Source organism: Gouania willdenowi, chromosome 20 (assembly GCF_900634775.1).
Source record: "Gouania willdenowi chromosome 20, fGouWil2.1, whole genome shotgun sequence".
NCBI lineage: Eukaryota > Metazoa > Chordata > Actinopteri > Blenniiformes > Gobiesocidae > Gouania > Gouania willdenowi.
This window is the reverse complement of record NC_041063.1, coordinates 2,471,058-2,490,775: the sequence shown is the minus strand read 5'-3', so window position 1 is coordinate 2,490,775 and position 19,718 is coordinate 2,471,058. Positions and strand designations below refer to the sequence as shown.

The 19,718-nt window shown below is 39.0% G+C and overlaps 1 protein-coding gene across 3 annotated transcripts in view; it reads right to left on the bottom strand.

The window, feature by feature from the left end:
• The window catches only part of nrp1a (neuropilin 1a), a 73,589-nt gene that overhangs the window by 41,102 nt on the left and 12,769 nt on the right, over window positions 1-19,718 (bottom strand). For all 3 annotated transcript variants that reach the window (XM_028434461.1, XM_028434463.1, XM_028434462.1), the window contains one exon: window positions 8,428-8,609. In XM_028434461.1, coding sequence (XP_028290262.1) covers window positions 8,428-8,609 — 182 coding nt within the window. The remainder of the gene's footprint in view (window positions 1-8,427; window positions 8,610-19,718) is intronic.

Below are 19,718 nucleotides of genomic sequence, written 5' to 3'. Positions count from 1 at the left end.
GTTTTGGTCATATTTTTCAATCTGTTTCGATTTTTCTATTCTCTATTACGTTTTTTGAACAAAAACGTCAGCGGAACTGCCAAATTAGTACATCAACTCCAGGCCCAACACTTCGAGCAATCCACCATTTTTATTTCTCGCTTTTATTTTGTAGTCCAAGCTCCAGGATGCTGAAGTTACGAGAGGATAAGTCAAAATGTTGGGTTGTTGGATGTAGTAACCCACACGCTTCATTACACCGTCTCCCAGCATCAGAACCTTTTCAAAGTGCCTGGTTGAGTTTTATTTTTCACGGAAATGTACCCACATCTGTGGGTAAAGTCATTTTTGTGTGTGTGAAGCACTTCAAGGATCACTGCTTCTGCAACCTCTGCCAGTATAAAGAAGGATTTACAGAAAGACTTTGTCTGATTGAGGGTTCAATTCCTTCTATCTTTGGAGACGACGAACAGAGCACTTCAGTAAGCTGTAAATAACGCTAAACAGTGTGATGATAAGACGTCCCTGTCATTGTTTTGTTAGCATTAGCAGTTGCACCGTCTTCATATGTTAGCGCTGTGTGCTCGCTTCATTTTCATCTCGCTCTGCCAGGTCCGATTCTGGCTTGAACATGTAAGGCTGGATGGACAAGTCTTCTGTTGTTGACATTTTGTAAATAACGTGTGAATAAACATTTTCTGCGCCGCTAGATAATCGTATCTCTTCTATCAAACTACAAAAATGGCCAAACAGGGTGGAGTTGAACCGAGTGTCACCTCTGCAACCTGGAGAGGGGGCGGGGTATGAAGTGTCTCATTTGCATTTAAAGAGACCGCACCAAAACGAGTTGCTCTCAGAAGCACATCAGAAAAGGGGTGGAGCTATAATAATGAGGAATTTAGACCCAAGCATTGCAGTTCCGCTTTATATAGACCACAACTGTATGATTTATATGTAAAAAGGGAAGGACTTAAAGGCATGATATGTCCCCTTTAAAGTTAAGTCACAACAAGAGCTGAGGTGGACACTCAGATAGGTTTGGAAAGTGACAGCCAATAAATGTCATTGTTAACTCATTGAGTGCCATTCACGTCTAAAGACGCAAATTGTGTTTTTCGGCTGGGGTTGCACTGAGACAGTGTGATGAAGCTCTTCGGTGAATATCTAATTCACAATGATGTACAATGATGTAGTGACCAACTGGTGACATGTAGGTGACAGCAGTGCACCTTTGGATGAGAGATCAACTGTGATGGGCAGAGCTCAGAGGGAGAGGAAAGGAATTTACAAGACAGAAAATGGCGCTACAAGAGTTGATGCTGAAGCTCACACCAGCTCACGCTCAACCAGAGCATGTGTGGAACTAAGTGGACTATTGAGAGTGTGATGATGGTGAGAGAAAACGATCAAAAAACGGGGCAAGCAGTGACACTCGGCATGTCCGGGAGGAGGAGGAAGTTGTGTGTGTGGAGAATAACGAGGGAGAGACTTGGAGGAATGCCAAAATACAATAAGAAATTCATTCAACTCTGACCTAGATAGTAAAATATTATTAATGTTGCCATCAAAAGCCTGGTGTCAGTGTTGTTTTTGTAGTTTTATAGAAGGAAACTAATGTTGAGGTGTCACTAAAGCAAAAAAAATGCTTCAAAGTCACTAGTAGGTTATTTCAGAAAAAGACATTTTCCTCAGCTTTTTGTCACAAACTGGCGATTTGTGTGAAACTTGCCTCTATTCAACTGCTAATTACAGAAGAACAAAACAAGCTAGAAACAAAATTATTTTTTCTGATGACAGTAGAGAGTCTAATCTTTCAGAATCAGATTTCAGATTGTCATAGGGCTAAATATTCTCTTGAAAATAATCTACTACGTCTGGCAATATGGGGTTGGCTGCTCTGAAAATGGCTGGCAGTGAATGAGTTAAGTAGGTGAATCATATTTAAAATCAAATAAAGATAGAAGTGGAAAAGCTCAAATTAAAAAGTTAATTATAAATTTAAAGTTTGCCTTTCTTCAGCTCACATTAGGTGTAAGGCACAGTACACCCATCTGTAGCAGGGCCACAAAGGCAAAGTGTTTTTACTTCATTCTTGTATTTCTATGCTTGACAAAGAGGACAGTGATTCTATTGACACAATTTGTAGTTCTAGTTTGTTCCTGGTATTCCCCGTGATATCATCTCACTCTGCAATACATTTCATTTTGGCCATTTCTTTGTAAGCCTCAAAGAAAACATTCACCATTGTTTTCACATTCAGTCTGTGAAAACACCAGAATTATGTTGGGAAGTCACTTGAGAGTTTTTGGGGTTAAATTATGGGACCCCACAACCCACAATGCAATTTGCAAAATTTTTCAGAAAAAGTTGATAAAAAAGAGTATTGACAGTGGAGATTAAAACAAACTTACGGGTGGCAATTTCAACATTTTACATCTTTTTTTCAAGCAAATGATCTTTGATTTACTGATCTATGTGGCCTACTCTATGGGACAGATTTACTAAAGGATTGCACCTGTAAAAACTTGTGCAAATGTCACCAAGCACGCTGATGGACCCACTAACCCCACGCTAGTAAAAAAAGAATGAAATTCCTGAAAAAGTACACTTGTTAAATATTTGTAATTGGTTTTCACAGCCTAGGGGACGGAGGCGAAAAGGTGCTGTACTCTGTAGCTCTGAAGACTATTCGGCCTCTGCGTGTGTGTGATGGTACTTTGCCTCTGTGCCAGATGTGACCTATGCCACACACATGCACCCCCTATTAGGGCCCCACCCAACATGCACACACACGCACCTTTAGAGTGTTTTCACAGGTGTGTGCTTCAAGCCAAAGTGCCCGCATCACCATGACATGATAAACAGGGCGTTAGCATGAAAAGATGCTTTTTAGTGTGTCGTGGTAAGCCTTCCTCCGACCGACTTGCTGACTAATTGAGGTGCAGTTGAGCGCCACGTCCAATCTTGATGTGGCTCTGAGTGAACTACAGAGCTGTTAAAAGAAAGCATATGTCGTGCTTGTGACTATGTGCATGCATGCGTGGATGATTTTTTTTTTTCCTGAATCACTGGAGGACATTAAGTGAGATGCTTACAGATGACTCAATAAAACCCAGCTTTCCATTCTATGGAAAACATGCACGACTTCTTGGCTGAAGTCAACATAGCGTCTGTTCTTTAAACTTTCTGAGGCAACTGCCACTAGTTTTTAATGGTACAATGAACATTAACATAATAATTTGATTGGGTTCTTTACAATTCAGTCTGATCAAGTAGAAATGGTGAAGACGACTGAACTTAAAAGATTCTTTCAAACATTGTTTCCAGTTTACTGAAGTGTAGAACTCAAGCTAAAACTCTTGAATGAGTGGTGAAACACTGTGGTAGTGATGCTAACTATTGTGTTACTCAGTGGAAACATCAATAACATGAAACTCAGAACTCATTTACTTTCTGAAAAAAACTCATGCAAAGACCATCATCAATCGTCCCAATTTTTCTTTCAGGCAACGACTCAAGGACTCTACAAGGACTCTACAAGGACAACATTAACTGTACTTTTTCATTAAACAAAACCTACAAAATTGTAAACAAGTCAAATTTTTGCTCATGAACACAAGTTGTATGTGATGCATTTACAAGTATTCAGTTCATCTGCTTCTTTTCACTCAGATGCTTTCTCTTTTTCCTTCAACCATCTTGATCTTCTCCAGCTAGATTTTAGCCAGTGGGGCTTACCTGCCAATTTGCTGACTATAAAATAAATAGCCCATTCTAATTAAGATGGTTAGAAGGTATTAAGGAGTGCAGGGGGGTTCAGACTGTTGTGTAAAACCACAGAGAGCCACAAACCAACCTTTTCTCACTCTATTGTACACTTTGTGGGCTCCGTTTGACAGAAACCAGAGCTATTTCTGTGTGCAAACGTGCCTTTTCAAAGTTTACGGCTTAGGTGGATAAACCTACGTCCGTAAATACCATACCATGAGCTGACATAAGGGGATATGCGTTAACAAATGTTTGCTTTGTGTGAGTGGTTATCTTTCATGTGAGCGTTGCTTGTTTTTCTCCAGGGAAGCGGCACCAGTCCCTGAGTTGAACTTCTAATGATCCAGACCTATAATTACAGTGATAAACAGCCTGCATTCATTGAAGTTCCTCTCATTGATATGCACAAGTGCAAGCAATGTGTTTCTCCAACGATTATCACAGCATCTGTGTATCATCATTAATGTTACATGTGTTAGCCAGCACAATGTTTTGATAAGCCATGCTAATCAGCTAGCCTTGTATATCCTTTTCTTCTTTCTTCTCTTAATTGATATCAGGGTCTTGCTCTTGCTAGGAACTGGCGCCACAGTAGTCAAAGCATAACAAGGGTCTGGATCCACTAAGGAAAGGATGGCACGTCCGTGGGGTCGCTCTCTGCAGGGGTTGGTACTGGGTTCATAACAATACTTGATTAGATCACACGTTACAACATTAGGGGGAACATTTACGAGCATTTGTGCAACAGAAGCTGTGTTCAATTACAGTTTTTCACAAAAAAAGTGATATCTAAATATCAACACAGTATTATAATAGCATTGCATTTTGAACGTTATTTTCATTGATTGTTGTTTTAGAGCCTCGTAACTGCTTATAACACTCCGTCTTCTTTTGTTGTTTGCTGTCTATTGTGGCAGTAATCAGTATAATGCTAAAAAACGTCTTGGTCTTCTCTTCTGTTCACATGTACCGCGCCTGTTCTCTCGGAGAGAGCAGACACCTGTCCTTTTTTTTTATGACTAATGACTTTGGGACTTTCTACTAGACTATGAAGAGGATTTGTCCTCAAATGTAGAGATACAAGAACTTTTCTTGAGATCTGAATTGCTTTTTTTAGGCAATACTCTCTGTGAGAAAAGTCTAGCAGGTTTTTTTTAAAGAGTTGACACAGAAGTGTAGATAGAAAGAAACAAATTAATTTAAATACCTATAGCCTCAAGCCTGAATTCCTCTTTGAATATAATTTGCAAAAAATGCATATTTTGGCATTCAGCTCTTGCAGCAATGCTCAAATCCACATGTTGATCCAGATTTCTTTCTGTATGTGGGTTTCCTCATATCTCAGCAGTGCGATCAGCAGTTCCTCCTCTATCGCCAAAGGGCCCCTCACACGCCTCATTTATAATCAGTCCCAGCTAATAAATGAGCCTGGGAAATACCAGGCTAATCACGGAAAGAATGTGGTGGATATAACCGGGCTATTGAGGGTGAGTGAGGCAGTGTGCGGGGACGAGTCGGCGTATGTCGGGGGTGGAGTATTGCTTTGATCTCGTAAATGAAGCCACACTCCACCAGCTGCCGCGCTGTGATGGTGACGTGCACAAACACACACACAAACACTAGTTCAGATTAAAAGCAAGGAGGGACTTTACTGGGCTATTCATCATGTCTCTAAGGTCATGGGTGGGGTGTCCTTTCGACTACTGCTAAGGTTAATAAATGAAAGTGGAATCTGTGGCACCTGTCTAAATGCTACTCACTCTCAGATACCCTGCCCTCCTCCACCCTCTCATTCAAACAAAGGAAGACAGAACATCAACAGGAAATTCTCCCACTTGCTTTGCTACACTCCGATAAGACCCCCACCCCCGATGATATACGTCTTTCAGCATAACTTCATTTAAGAAAAATTACCCTCAAATCTTATCTTCACGTAACAACAGTAAGGGAAACTCAAACTTGATTGCGGAGCTGAAAAGCACATCCTGGCGTTGTTGGTTAAGTGAAAGGACTTTAGTTTCCCTGCAGCCAGCGTGTCAACAGTTAACTCAAAAACAATCAACAGAAATGACAGGCAACATTTACTAAATCATTGCTTAGCATGTTATGTCCCCACTTATTGTATAATAATAATAATAAAAATAATAATTCACGCTCGCTTTTAAGAAGCTACAATTACGGAACATATGGAAACCTGATTCATTGCTTTACGAGTGAAGCATATTTCATGCCATATTGCAAGTGCATAATTTGACGCCCTGATGCCTTGACTGAATCACAAACAAACCATGAAATTAGACAGAGAGGCTCATTCTTGTTTCATTATTCTTTTAAATTCACAGTTTTTAGTTTGCTTTGGGCCTCGTGTGTCGAACACATTCAGCTACTAAAAGATCAGAATGATTTCTACAATCCTAGAGATAATCTGAAGATGAAATCAACACATGAGGATCATCCTATAGGTGTTTATCTAACAACTGATAACACTGGAAATACAAAAAAACAATGATGAAAACTAACATCGACACAAAATGTTCACAATTTTGCTTCTTACTTTAAAGATGTAGCTCATAATAGATATATCATAAATGTGATTGCAGCTCTAGTTTCTAGAATCCTAGCATATCAGCACTAGGGGTGTGCATTGGCATGAAACTGACAATACGACACAATTTGCATGTCATGATACGATACTAAACAATACAATATACACTGTGATATATCACAATATCAAAAATTACACCTTTACAAGTACAAAATGGTATGAATTACAGATGATTTTTATTATAATGTAATTCAAATACCAATATAAAAAGTGGTATTGTTTATCAAACTTTAAAATTAAATTTTTCCAGAAAGTTTAAGTTTTCCTTTTACAATAGATTGTGATTGTGTTGAGTTCTTAAATTCTTTAAAAAAAAAAAAAAAAAGTATCTACATACATTTATAAAAGTGCCCAGTATGTTTTATGAAAATAAAATGCAATCAACTTCTCGCTAAAATGCATTGAGGAGTGAGGTTGTTATGATGTTAGCGCAATGAAATGGTTTCTTTGTTAAAAAACATGATTAAAAAAATCGATTTGGATATTTTTTTTTTGATGCAATAATTGCGCAGTAAAATATTGTGATATATCGCATAATCCATTTTTTCTTACACCCTGAATCATCACTATACAGTATGAACCATGGCATGTTAGCTTTAAAAGTGAGTGAGTGATGCAGGCATATATGAATGAAATAATAACAGATACTATTTATGATCAAGCTTGTGGAAAAATATTGAGAGTGAAGCCTTATTCGCACAGGATTAGTTTTACCTACGGACCACATGTAATAAATAAATGACCCCCAACGTCTGCTTTTCATGTGGCGCATTCGCACGAGATAACCAAAGCCTGAGATTTTGCTGAAATGTACGGCTATGATGTCAATTATGTTATGTTATGATGCTGCGTAAACCAAATTAATAAACATAAAAAACGGATTGTTTTTTTAAAAAAAACATTTTTAAGATAATTTAAAACTAGAAGCAGGAAAACAAAAAACAAACAAGCAGCGTTTTTTTTCTGTTTTAAAATTAAATCTGCTTCTGTTTGTGTGATATTTGGATATTTAGAGGGAAACTAGGACTAGAGCTTCATGTTTTAATCTCACCACACACAGAGGACACACAGACAGACTTTTATTCTGCTGTGTTTGATAAAAATCATCTTTTATCATGTTTTCCACCTCACACTGATGACAGAGGTGTAATTTATGTGTCAATGACGTTTTGTTAAAGAGTTATTGATGCTGAAAGTCTGAATCTGTGAATATCTGCCAACTTTACCAAACAGTGTTACGGTCCAAATAGTATCCAGATAATCTGGTGACTGGGCGGACTTTTGCTCCCGGTCCGTACATAAAAAGAAGCAACACATAAGTCACATTACTGATGAAATGAAATGTTATTAATACATAAATAAATCAAAACCAAAAAATGTATGTCATGTAAAACATGCACATGATATGTGGAACCAGAGGTGGTGTAATGATTCTACTGGTCCTCCTTGTTTCTTGTGATCAACTTCCATGTGTGTTGACGGCTGCTGTTAGCGGTATTTATAACGTGCAAAATAAACATTTTTACTGCCCTCAAAAAAGCTGTAATTATTTTTGTAAAAGTGTCAAATGGTAAAAGTTCTAAAATCTATTGTTCCTCACACCAGCCTCACAGTTAATAGTCAGTCACCAGTTTATTTAGATACTATTTGGTAACACTGTGAAACAAAACATAAACGTGAACAGCTTTTTATGAGCTAAAACATCCACAGACTGAATGAAAACATTAACAGGACCAGAAAACTCAAAGAACAAAGGGTACACGGATTTAGATCATTTCTGTTTAAATCACAGAGATGCTTATTCACATTGGATTATCACATGACCTCAGAGTTCAGCAAAATATAGTAGGTCATTTATGGGGGAATTTTTACTTATTATTACAAATTGCTGACATGGCCGATTCGCACAAGATTAACATTCAGACATTCTCAACAAATTATTACAAATCGCATGTGGAATAGGGCTTTAAAAAAAACTATTAAACCTACTTTATTTGAAAGTTTCTCTTGCATTTGTTTTGTCCTCATTTTTATTGAAATCAAAAAAAAGTATATTAATCAAAATAGTCAATTACCTGTCTTAAAGATCTCGTATCGAATGGAGAAACCTGCTCCGTGCGTCTCGTAGTCAGACACAAACTTGATAAAAAGCTGATTCCCAGAAGAGACGACTGGGGAGGGAGCAATCTTTCCACAGTACTTCCCCACCAGTTGACCGCTCTCATCAACGCCATCACGCACTTCCACATAGTCGTACCTGTGGAGAAGGAGGCAGAGAGGAACATTTAGGCACTGAGTTCCAGATTAAATAATTAGGTTTCTGCAATAGAGCTTAGTTTATCTCTGAGGGCTGCAAATCAAGAGCATCGCCGCGTACTGTATGGGTAATGTAGTGAAAATAAAGCACGGTGTACTAATTAAGGAAAAGTATGAGAACAGGTGGGCCAGGATTTTACTACACACACATTAATGCACACACACACACATACGTACACACACATTGCCCCCAGCAGCACAGAGGTTGGCTTTAAGCAACTGATTTAACTGCTCAACTTCTCGTCTATTTCCTGTTCAACCACAAGCTACACACAATGCACGCGCCTATTGGAGAATGTGGGACTTGAACGTGATTCTAATTTGGCCTTTGGCTTAGGCTTGTGTATGGAAGGAGCAGGTGTTAAAGCTATTAAAAAAAACACACTCAAACATCACATTCAAATGGGATTTCCGACCCTGGGCTATTGAAGGAAGGAGCAGCTTAATTGAGTCAGCGCAGAGCTTGGAAGCAAAAGAGGAAAACAGCTTTGAAATAAGACTGGGAACATGAACAGTGGCAAACACGCATGCACGCACACACGCACACACACACGTGCACACAGAGAGAATTTGGCATGTGAAACCTAAGCTGGTGGATGAGGAATCACAGTGCCTTGCCAACGAGGGTGGTCTTCACCGCCTCTGGTTATCAGGGTCTGTGCATTCTGTGCACTGTGTGTATTCAGGCACTTTTTATATGTGTGTACATTATAGTGTTGTGGTTTTCACCGGCATGTGTGTGCATGTGTGTATGAATAATGGTGCAGATGACTTTTCCGTGCAGTGTTTTGACTGTCAGTGATGGGGCGAAACTCGCTCCAAACGGCAGATTTAGGTTCAGGTTTCCACGGTTACTAATTGCCCATAACGTAATACACCTGCCAAGTTTCCTGCGTTGAATGCCACTTATCAAAACCACCACTGATGACCTACACGGCTGTTCCTCTACCTTCATCAGGGTCGAGTATAAAGTATATCCACTTCACATGCCAGAGAACTGTTTTTCTGATGTACTCAAGGTGTGTGTGTGTGTGTGTGTGTGGTCACATTAGTCACACACAAGCTCTCACTGTCTCACAAATATGTGCCTGCCAGTCAATGAGCCTGTTTGAAAAGTTCAGTCCCATTATTATTGTAATTAAGAGTCAAAACACCAGAGCTCAAACGTAATCCTCCTATTATCCTTATATATTACAAACACATTTTACCCTCGAGGTCAATCTGACCCCAGGGATACTTGCTTCCAGAAAACTGTTGACCAAGTTTTTGTGTCAGGCACTTTTGTTTATTTGTTGAATACTAAAAAATAGAAAGTTTCTATTTGTACAGTTGTCGTACAGACAACCACCTGTGCTATTGGTACGTTTACCTAAGTACACGTACGCAGCGTCTTAGGGGTTAGGGTTATGGTTATGGTTAGGTTCAGGTTATAACCCTATTTTGGAACAATTTTTAGGGTTAGGTATAGGTTAGGTTTTAGTCTTAGTCACGTGACCAAAACTGGCCAATGAGGGGCGCTGCGTACGGATAGAATGTAGGTATGTTGATACAGCAATCGTACGGATAGCCACTGTCTAAAAAATAACCCCTTGATAATGAAACCTTGACCTGTTCTCTAGCGCCACCATCAGGCCAAACTTTTAAATTATAATTTATTTATCATTTTGAATAGTTTTCTTCCAAATCATCTCAAATTTACAGACAACATTAATGACCACTAGCGTATGAACCCTATTGGTTAGGCTTAATGTATCTTGAAAATCTTTCAGCCAAATTTTTTCAAATTCGGGGTGCACATCCATGACTATTACAGAATGAACCATATTGATTGATGATGGTGACCCCCCTTTCTTTCATGAAAATATTGATTTACTTATTTTGATTACCCCGCCCTCCACAGCGCAGGAAATATCATTTCTACTGTGTCATCAACTCAAAACTATACATTCTGCACCTGCACATGGGACACACACACAGACAAGTTTCACTCTGCTAAAAGAGCCGGGGGTCATATTGACCCCAGAGGAACACAAATGTGTGCAATATGCATTCAGCAGATTAAAAAAATATCATCATTATAATTTTATGCTTAATTAATTGTGCCCATCACATTGGAAAAAGTCATAAAATAGGAAACAAAAGGAAAAAAAGTTGACTGTTATTTTTTGAATGATAAACATGGAATGGGGCCAAATTGACCTGATGATGATAGGAGGATTAATGAATAGGACTTTACCCAAATAGATGAAAGTATGGCATCGTTTAACAGAACGTTCCCTCATCCTATTAAAAATGTATCTAAATGTAAAACTAAAAAGTGAGAATTAGGGAACGCTGTGTGTTGATGTGAGTGGAGAGGAATCTGTGAGTGGATCTCAGTGGAGCTGAACACTGAGCGGGGGTGGCGCGGCTCCAGATTGGGTCTCCTGGGAAACAGTGGATGGATGACTTCACTTGTCATTCAACCTGAGGGGATTTGAGGTGATGTGGAGCTGTCGGGAAGCTCGAGGAGCCTTTAAATCTTCTTCATGCTTTCTATTTAAAATGTAAGTAGCTTTACTTTGAGGTTTGAGCCAAAAAACACTTTCAGTCAATTTCTGGTAACCTCAATAGAAAATCAGCTTTATTTCTAGTGACTACTTTTAAACTAAAGTTGCAACAAACTTTTATTGTTGATATAAATTGTTAATAAAAGTAGGTTAACAGTTGTAGCCCAAAATTGGTAACCGATCAATCATTAAACTAATGATTCCACTACAAAGTGATCTATTGTTTTTTTTTAATTAGTTAAATATATTTTAATGAAACCAACTGATGACATCTTCATCAAAATTGGATTCTGACTTATATCAATAAATATAATATCGACAATATATATGTATTGAAAAATATCCACATCCGTCCACCCAATTTTTTTCCTCTTTTTTTTTTTTACTTTGCACATGCTGTCGGAGGTCAACACTACAAGAAGTGCAATCTTTTTAAGACAGAAATTCATGATGAAACACAAGAAACACTTTATTAAATTTATTACAAAACGAGAGGGCAGTTGTACACCTAAGTGAGGGGGAAGGGAACAGGGAAGAGGGAGTCAGGGTAGGAAAATGGAAGGGGTGGGGAAGAGTCGACTCTTAAGGTGAGAGTGAAATGTGATGTGATCCATTTTTTAGGGTCAAGGGTACACCCTGGACAGGGCGCCAGTCCATCGCATACAATAAACAACACAATACAAATAAATTAATTAATATCACCAGCCTTTGCTGTAGGCCATCCCATTTGTAAATGTTCTCATTTCTTTTTTTGATTCTGTTGCCATTTCCAATCCTCATTTTGCTCAGCAGCTGCAGTGGTTGGAACGCATTGTTCCAAAAGTGTTATCAGCAGCAGCTTGGTTGGCTTTCTGCTTTTCCAAACAGTCATGGCATTACTCATTACTTAGTTTAAGGAGTTTCTCTTAAGCCACATTGAGACATGACACACACACACACGCACACACACACACACACACGCACACACACACAAACAAACACACACACACACACACACACACACACACACACACACACACATAGCCAGTTTATTTTTTGGAAGTTTGACAACTTTCCCAAAAGTAGGAACTAATAATGAAAGCAGTGTTTTATTACTGGTGAATTTCAGTGAAGTTACAGGCAATGCAATAGTAAAATTTTCTTCACTATTCCATGTACAATCAATTTTTGTGTTGAACTACTCTCCTCTATCTTCTAGGTCTCAGCTCACAATAGAGAGCATCAATCTTCCTGTGGCCCTGCTCTGTTCTATCAGCAGACTTATAATTCACCTCAGAGCCTCTGTCTCTTCAGCAGCACACACACGTGCACACACGCACACACACACACATGCACGCACACACGCACACACACACACACACACACTCACGCACACACGCACACACACACACACACACACACACATACACACACACACACACACACACACAACTGCCAGAACCTGAACGTTGCCAGACACCTGAAAAATTGATGCTGAGATGAATCACTGAGACGAAGGAGAGAGAAGAAAGCTGCAGTAGAGCAGAAGGAGCGTGGCATGTGTTTGTGTGCTTACTGTAGTCTGTGTGATGATATCCCTGATTTACATGCAAACTAATTTAGGCACATTCAGAAAGATGTGTGTACCACTGCAAATGTGTATGCGTGGACGAAAAAGTCATTCTCTTTATTTCACTGGTTGAGTTAAAAAAAAAATAAAGTTTATTCTTGCTTCTGTTGTGATTTTGTGCTACCAGAAAAGCTGTTTATTGCTTTTTTTTACTCCATCAACTTGGATGGTCTCATAAAGGACAACACAGTGGGAGAGAGAATGCAGATGGAAATGAGAATATGCCCTGAAGGTCCTCGCTGTGAAAGACAGAATGAAGAAGCCTCCTACTCAAAAATGTCTCAATTTGTGTCTAAATGACTCTTGTGTCAGCAAGAACTCCAGTGGTTCTACGTCAATGGATCCAAGCGCTCTGCTCTGCTAACGCCTAGTCGTCCAGGCCCTTATCATCTCTGGAAGACATTAAGGGAAGAAACGCTTGGCTGGGCAGTTTGATGCCTTTCCAAAGTCTCTCCTTGTTGCCAGCTGTAGTAAACGGGACTTTAATCTTTTTCTTTGAACACCTGTGGGCAACACCTTGAAATATTCGGGGTCCCCATGGATGCGCGGGAACAGTAAATAGCCACGAACAAAGGAATATGAAGGCATCTAAAGGAACTTACCAGCTTGATCATCTCCTCAAAAGCTGTTGATTCTAGGTCCCTGAAAACTGACACATTAATTACAATACTAAGGTGCAGTAATTGTGAAATTGTAAAACTAAACTGTGAATTAGTTGACCACTGTTAAAATGGATCCTATAAACTAACGCAAAGATATTCTTACAGTTTTTGAAGCAGCTTTTAGGATTTATCATCTTCAAGTACAAGATCACCCAGAGAGCACAAACCTCTGCCAAGCGCCAAACATCCTGTGCCAGATAGTGGGAGTTATTTGGATCAGTGATCCGGATCATCGTACCATAATTTTTCACACTTGGTAGATATTTCTATCCCCATTATTAACCACACAGTAGTACTATACCAAATGTATGAGAACCCTTGTATTTGGGTAAAACCATGATGAAATGTGCAATCTGGGTCCGATCTGGATGAAACTTGGTGAATAATAGATAATAATAATAATAATAATAATAATAATAATAATAATAATAATAATAATAATAATAATAATAATAATAATAGATAGTAATAATAGATCAGTCAATTACGAGGCCCGATATGAATTTCTGAAATAACGGCAATGAAAGTTAATAGAATCTTCCAAGGCGTAAAGGTCTATTTTTGGTTAAAATTTTGTCAAACTCTGTTATGTACTTGTGACATATTTTTGCTAATAGACAAAAAACAACAACAACAAACAGATGAATAGAATCCTACCTCCACCAAACCAGTTTAATTTCCATCCCATTATTCTTCAGAAATACAGTGCTACATCCAAGTACCTTGGCAAGTTTTGTTAGATATATTATGACATTGTGTTTCTAGGTTAATATGTATACTGGGCTAACGTTAGTGATGCTCTTTCTTACCTAAAACCTTGAGCAATAGTTTTTCACAAAATATATCTTTCTGAGCAGTATTTACATCTTTTTTCTGAGCATGTTATGAGTGAAAACTGTTGACCAACAGTTAAATAAATTGGAGCGAAAAAAAAAAATAGTACAAGTAGGAGGGCTTTAGTTTGGCGGTGACATTGGTGGTGGTGAGGGGTTGGATGTAATTCTCAATGACCTTCGTGTTACCACCTCAAATGTATTAGCCTGCCTTATTTCTTTAGGCTCAGACAGAAAGCAATCCGCCAGTGTCAAATGAGAACATTAGACTCTTTTTACAAAGCCAACGAGTGCGACAAACCAACCGCCCAACAATATAATTGTTATATAGCTTGAAGCTTTCCAATGGAAACAATCTGTCCTGTCTGGATAAATGTCTGCTTGATATGATACAACAAAAGCAATACAATCCACACCAATGAAATAAAGCAATGACAGACTGCACAAGTCACATTCAATTGGTTGGATTTCTTAATCAAACCATTTATAAGCATGAGTACGCTGGAGAAACTCTCAGAACAAAAGCTCTTTCTTCACACTGTCATTCAACTGAGTATTGAATAAATGCCTGCCCTCGTGCTCCTTTACAATTTTCCCACTAACAGCTGACAGTGTATTACTCAACGTTGCATGAAAACATGTCACAATAGCACTGGGTACCACAGGTTAGGTTACCCAAATGGTGGAACTAGGACAGCTCTATCAGGCCCAGTGAAAAAGGACAATATAGTGATGCAAAACTGTTTACAATCCAACAAACAGAATTTTCATAAAAGCAATAACTCCTCGAACTGAATGATACCCATCAGAAATAATAATATTAATGTGTCACTAATAAAAAAAAAAAACAACCAAAACACCAAATAGAGCTGATGGCTTCAGAAGTGGTTTCTTGACTTCCAAAGAGATACATCAGAATTAAAATATGCCTCTTTCTGGGTGTCACCTGTGTGCATGGTCGTATATTTAGCTGATATCACAGTTTTGGATTGATTTAAGTGGCTTCGGCCACACATTCGTGAGAGGACATTCCCTCTCCGAAACAGCAATTATCCTTAGCATTGATGGATTTAGCATTCAACATCCATTAGCTTCTCTAATTACACTGTCCTAAGATCGCTAACAATCAAATTAACGAATTTGGGTGTTTAGACTCTATTAATGCATGCCCTCTTCCTCTGCAAAGCACACAATAATCCTCTATTTAGAAATATGAGCATGGATAAACAAAGGGGGACTTTTAACCCTGGGGGAATCCGTTCTGTTGAGCACAGAGAGACTCACATCGCTGTGAACCCGAGACGAGATGGGGGTGAAGGGTGCAGGGCTAAAAACAAGCAGGGGGGAATAAAGAACCCCCACTGTTAACAGGCTGTCTAATTCGCCTCTGTCCACCTACTGCACTTTGAACCCCAGGGGAGGCTGGAGTGCTTTCAGCTGACTGGCTCTCTGTCCCATTGAACGACTATGACATGCCCACAGGGCCAGAGAAGGGTGTGTTTTTTTGCCATCCTGCTTGAAGTGATGTAAACTCTCTTACCCTATTAAACTAATAAATCATGACAATGAGGTCACAATAATGTAATTATAAAAATCACATGGTATGTCAACAATAAAAATGGCTTTCTTTGTCTATTTTTTTTACCTTTGAACTGAAGTGAAAGCATCAAAATAAAAATATGACTGAATTGTTTTGTTGATTGTTGGCTCTTTGGTTCAATATAATACAAGTGTACACCTATTATGAAATAAATAATGCAGGTTGATGAAAGACCAGGGGTCTTGTTCTTTCAGCTCAGTTTGCATGATCTCTAATGTGTATGGGTTTTCTCCAAGTATTTCTGCCAAATCAGGGGCAGCATTGGTGGAATAAACCAAGTTGTGCCCCAAGTTACTGACAGGTCATTGTTTATTACGTTGAGAGACATTTGATCAAAGTAAACATCTGTCAAATGCCCTGAGCTGATCAATAGACCACCATGTTTAAACTGGACATGGTTGAGTACATTAGAAGAAACAAGGTCTTGTGTTCAGTTGTTCAAATAGACACATCTTAAGATAAACCTAAACTCCTGTATAACTGGATAACACATCTTGAAATATAATTAGATCATGTTGGGAATTCACATCATGGTAAGTGTATAAACTCACTGAAAAGTCTACTATAAAAAAATCTATACTCGTGATGGACATGGCCAAACCGTGACCAGCCCGTCTGTAAATCTGGTTGCACACCTGCAAAAGACAAGTATAACTAGAACAGTGGTTTCAAAAAAGAGATATGTGTAACTATATAGGGGTACTTAAACACATTGTTAGCAATACAGGGAATTACAGATTTTCTTATGACTAATTTCTTTGTCATTTAGGTGATATAAATGGGACATGTGCCTCCACCTAACCTAGAGTAACACTTAAGCTCCAGGTTCACTCCATGGCCACAATCTAAAGAACTGAGTGTAGAAGACGGATTATTGTAGAATCTTATCGTCAGGGATTTAGCAGTATTTGTATCAGCTTTTGTTGATTTTTTACCTAACCCTATTTGACTTATTACTACCCATATAAGATCTGATTTAAAATGTTAAAGAACCTATTTGAACACAACTGGTAAAAGACCACTGCAATATTTTTGCTTATCTGCAACATCTCTGGACAGTTCACCAGTTAAAGACTAGGTCCATAGGACACATAGACTGACAACCACAGAAACACACATTCCATCCTACTGTGACTTTAGAGACCTGGCCATAACCTAGAACACATGTTTTTAAAGTGATATTCAAAATTAAAAGCAACTAAGATCTTACGTGAATAGAGAATGGACTTTGTGCATTCATAGATACTGTGAGCATGGATGGAAATACTACCCTCATCTCTTTCTCTGATGAATGATGAAATGATGTATGTGAAACTGTCGCTGCAATCAATTAAAGAAATGCCTGTGCTGAATGAGAAATACATATTTAGCACTCATTCCTCTGATCCAAGCGAGTTGTAAAAGGGTTTGCATATGGCTGTCCTTCATTTGCATTTAAGAACGTCTATATGAATATTCATAGATTGAACGTACACTTGAAGCCAACAGCCCTTTGAGTAGATTTCAAAGAATTACTTCACAGAAGTCTGGAAATACTGGAGTAATCGTCTTTGTCAGACTGGCTGAGAGCTGTTGCACAATTTTGTCAGTAATAAATCCTCTCCAGGAAGGGTTTAACACTTCAGACATTATTTCTTTGATATGATTTATTAAGGCTTTGAAAATAACATCGTAGAAATGGTAGAAACCAAAAAAGCTACAAGATCAAAAGAATGAAAAGACGCCTGTGTTTTCTCAACGGGAGAAAGAAAGAGGGAAGGTAAAGCACCCAAGCCCATTTCTGGGGCCATTACAGAAGGGAATGGCTCCCATTTGTCCCACCTTGACATTTGAGTGGATCTCTGATTACACAGGAAAGAGGGGCAGTCAGAGGTGAGCAGAGAGAGAGTCCTCCACAGGGGGCTGTGGCATGGCTCGGATGATATGCCGTCGGTACAACAATGAGAAGTCAAGGGTAAAAATAACAGGGCATGGGGAGAAAGAAGTGATGTGATGCAGCGGAGTGGACTTATACACTCTTTTTTATAACACACTAGCACTTGCTCTATCCCTCTCATCTCCTCTCCCTAAAAAACCTCATTGTCATGAATATATGTATATCCTACAGAAGGAAGGAGGCAAATGACTTCATCAAATCTTCCCCAGAATGAGTCGTTAGAGATCAATGACACATAAGTTATGGGTACTTTGTCTAGCCATTCATCCAAAAACACAACATAGCCATATCAATACATTTATTTACCAGTTCACACATCTCCATTTGAGCATAGACTGGTTTAACAAGCTTCAGTGATGAATCATTGCTGGAACTAGTTGCAATTTTAAAATGGAATTAAAAAAAAGGTCGAGGTTCAGTTGTTTTTTTTATTATTCCATTTACTAGACTGCCTAGTACCGTAAGGGTGTGTTCTAACTGAAGAATCCTAGAGCGATTAAAATTCTCAATTAATTAACCTGGACAGTCTGCATCGTTTGGCTGGTGTGAACAAGCAAACAAAGTCTACAGGAAGGGAAATTGCAGTGCAATGGTTTTGGCTGGACTTGGAGTTCCCAATCAAAGTCTAGAGCAATTCAGGTGCGTTGTGAACACAAACACCGTCGGCTTGGACCAAACACAAGAAGTGTTGAAGATGATGTAGAGCGCATGGCATTGTGGGTAGGCTGAAGAACCGGCTACAGCATGAAACAAAACATCAAAACCACCAAACGCACAGCAATTTGTTGCTGTTCCTTGATCATATATTGTAACAGAACAGGCGGAGAAGGCAGAACTTTTTTTGCGCGCTCACCAATAGCACATAATGGACAGGACTTTGTGTTCAAATTAGTAATTGTTGAATTATTAAGACAAAGTGAAATTATGTGAATTCCTCCTTGCATTGTCCACTGGTGGTATCGGCTCTACTAGGCTCCGTTCTACTCTTTTTTTGCGCATTTCCACTGGGAAAAGGTACCTCCTCAGTGGTACCTGGTGCTGCTTTTTGGAACCTCTTTTGTTCAGGTTCCAAAAAAAGCATCCCTGGTCTGAAAATGTGACGTAGGCACAAAGCAGACGCTGATTGGGTCCGAGAATCATCACAGCGTAGTCATCAACTCACCCACAGAGAGGACGCATTTGGCCACGACTGACATTTGTTGCCCATCTTGTGAGGATGACAGCAAAAAAAAGAAGTCTGGCACTTTCGTGTGTCAGGTGAAAACGCTCCAGAAAAACAATATTGAGTCCCAAAAGCGAGGAGTGTGGAGCCGTCTAGAGCCAATACCACCAATGGAAACACGCCATTAGACTAGATATGACCTTTTGAAGAGGTACTTGCACAGACATCCTGACACGGATCCAAAGAGTCAAAGAACAGTATTCCAGATATTCTGAGTATTTCCCAGACAGGGTCAGCTTATTAGAGGAAAGACTATAACTAACTTTCTTGTCTATGAATGCATGTCTAGCATGTACAGGATCAAGGTCAGGCCTGCAGGAACCATGTGACAAAAAGAAACACAAAGAAACATGGGATGTAAACAGCTCAAATCTGTAAACAGATTCAATGACCCACTGAACTATAGACGGAAACTGAATAAGCAGCTTTAGTCATGCATGCCCTTATGTCATTTGGAATGCATTGACAAAAGTTTTGCTTTGTCGTCGGAGTGATGTGAAGTGATGCAATCATCAATCTGTCTAATCCTGGGAGAAGCTTCTCGGCACATAATGAGCATTTTGCATTTAAACAAGTCAAGATGAGCAATAGACGCAAGAAGGAGAGAGGAAGAGTTGAAGTAGAGGTCAGCTGGAGGTA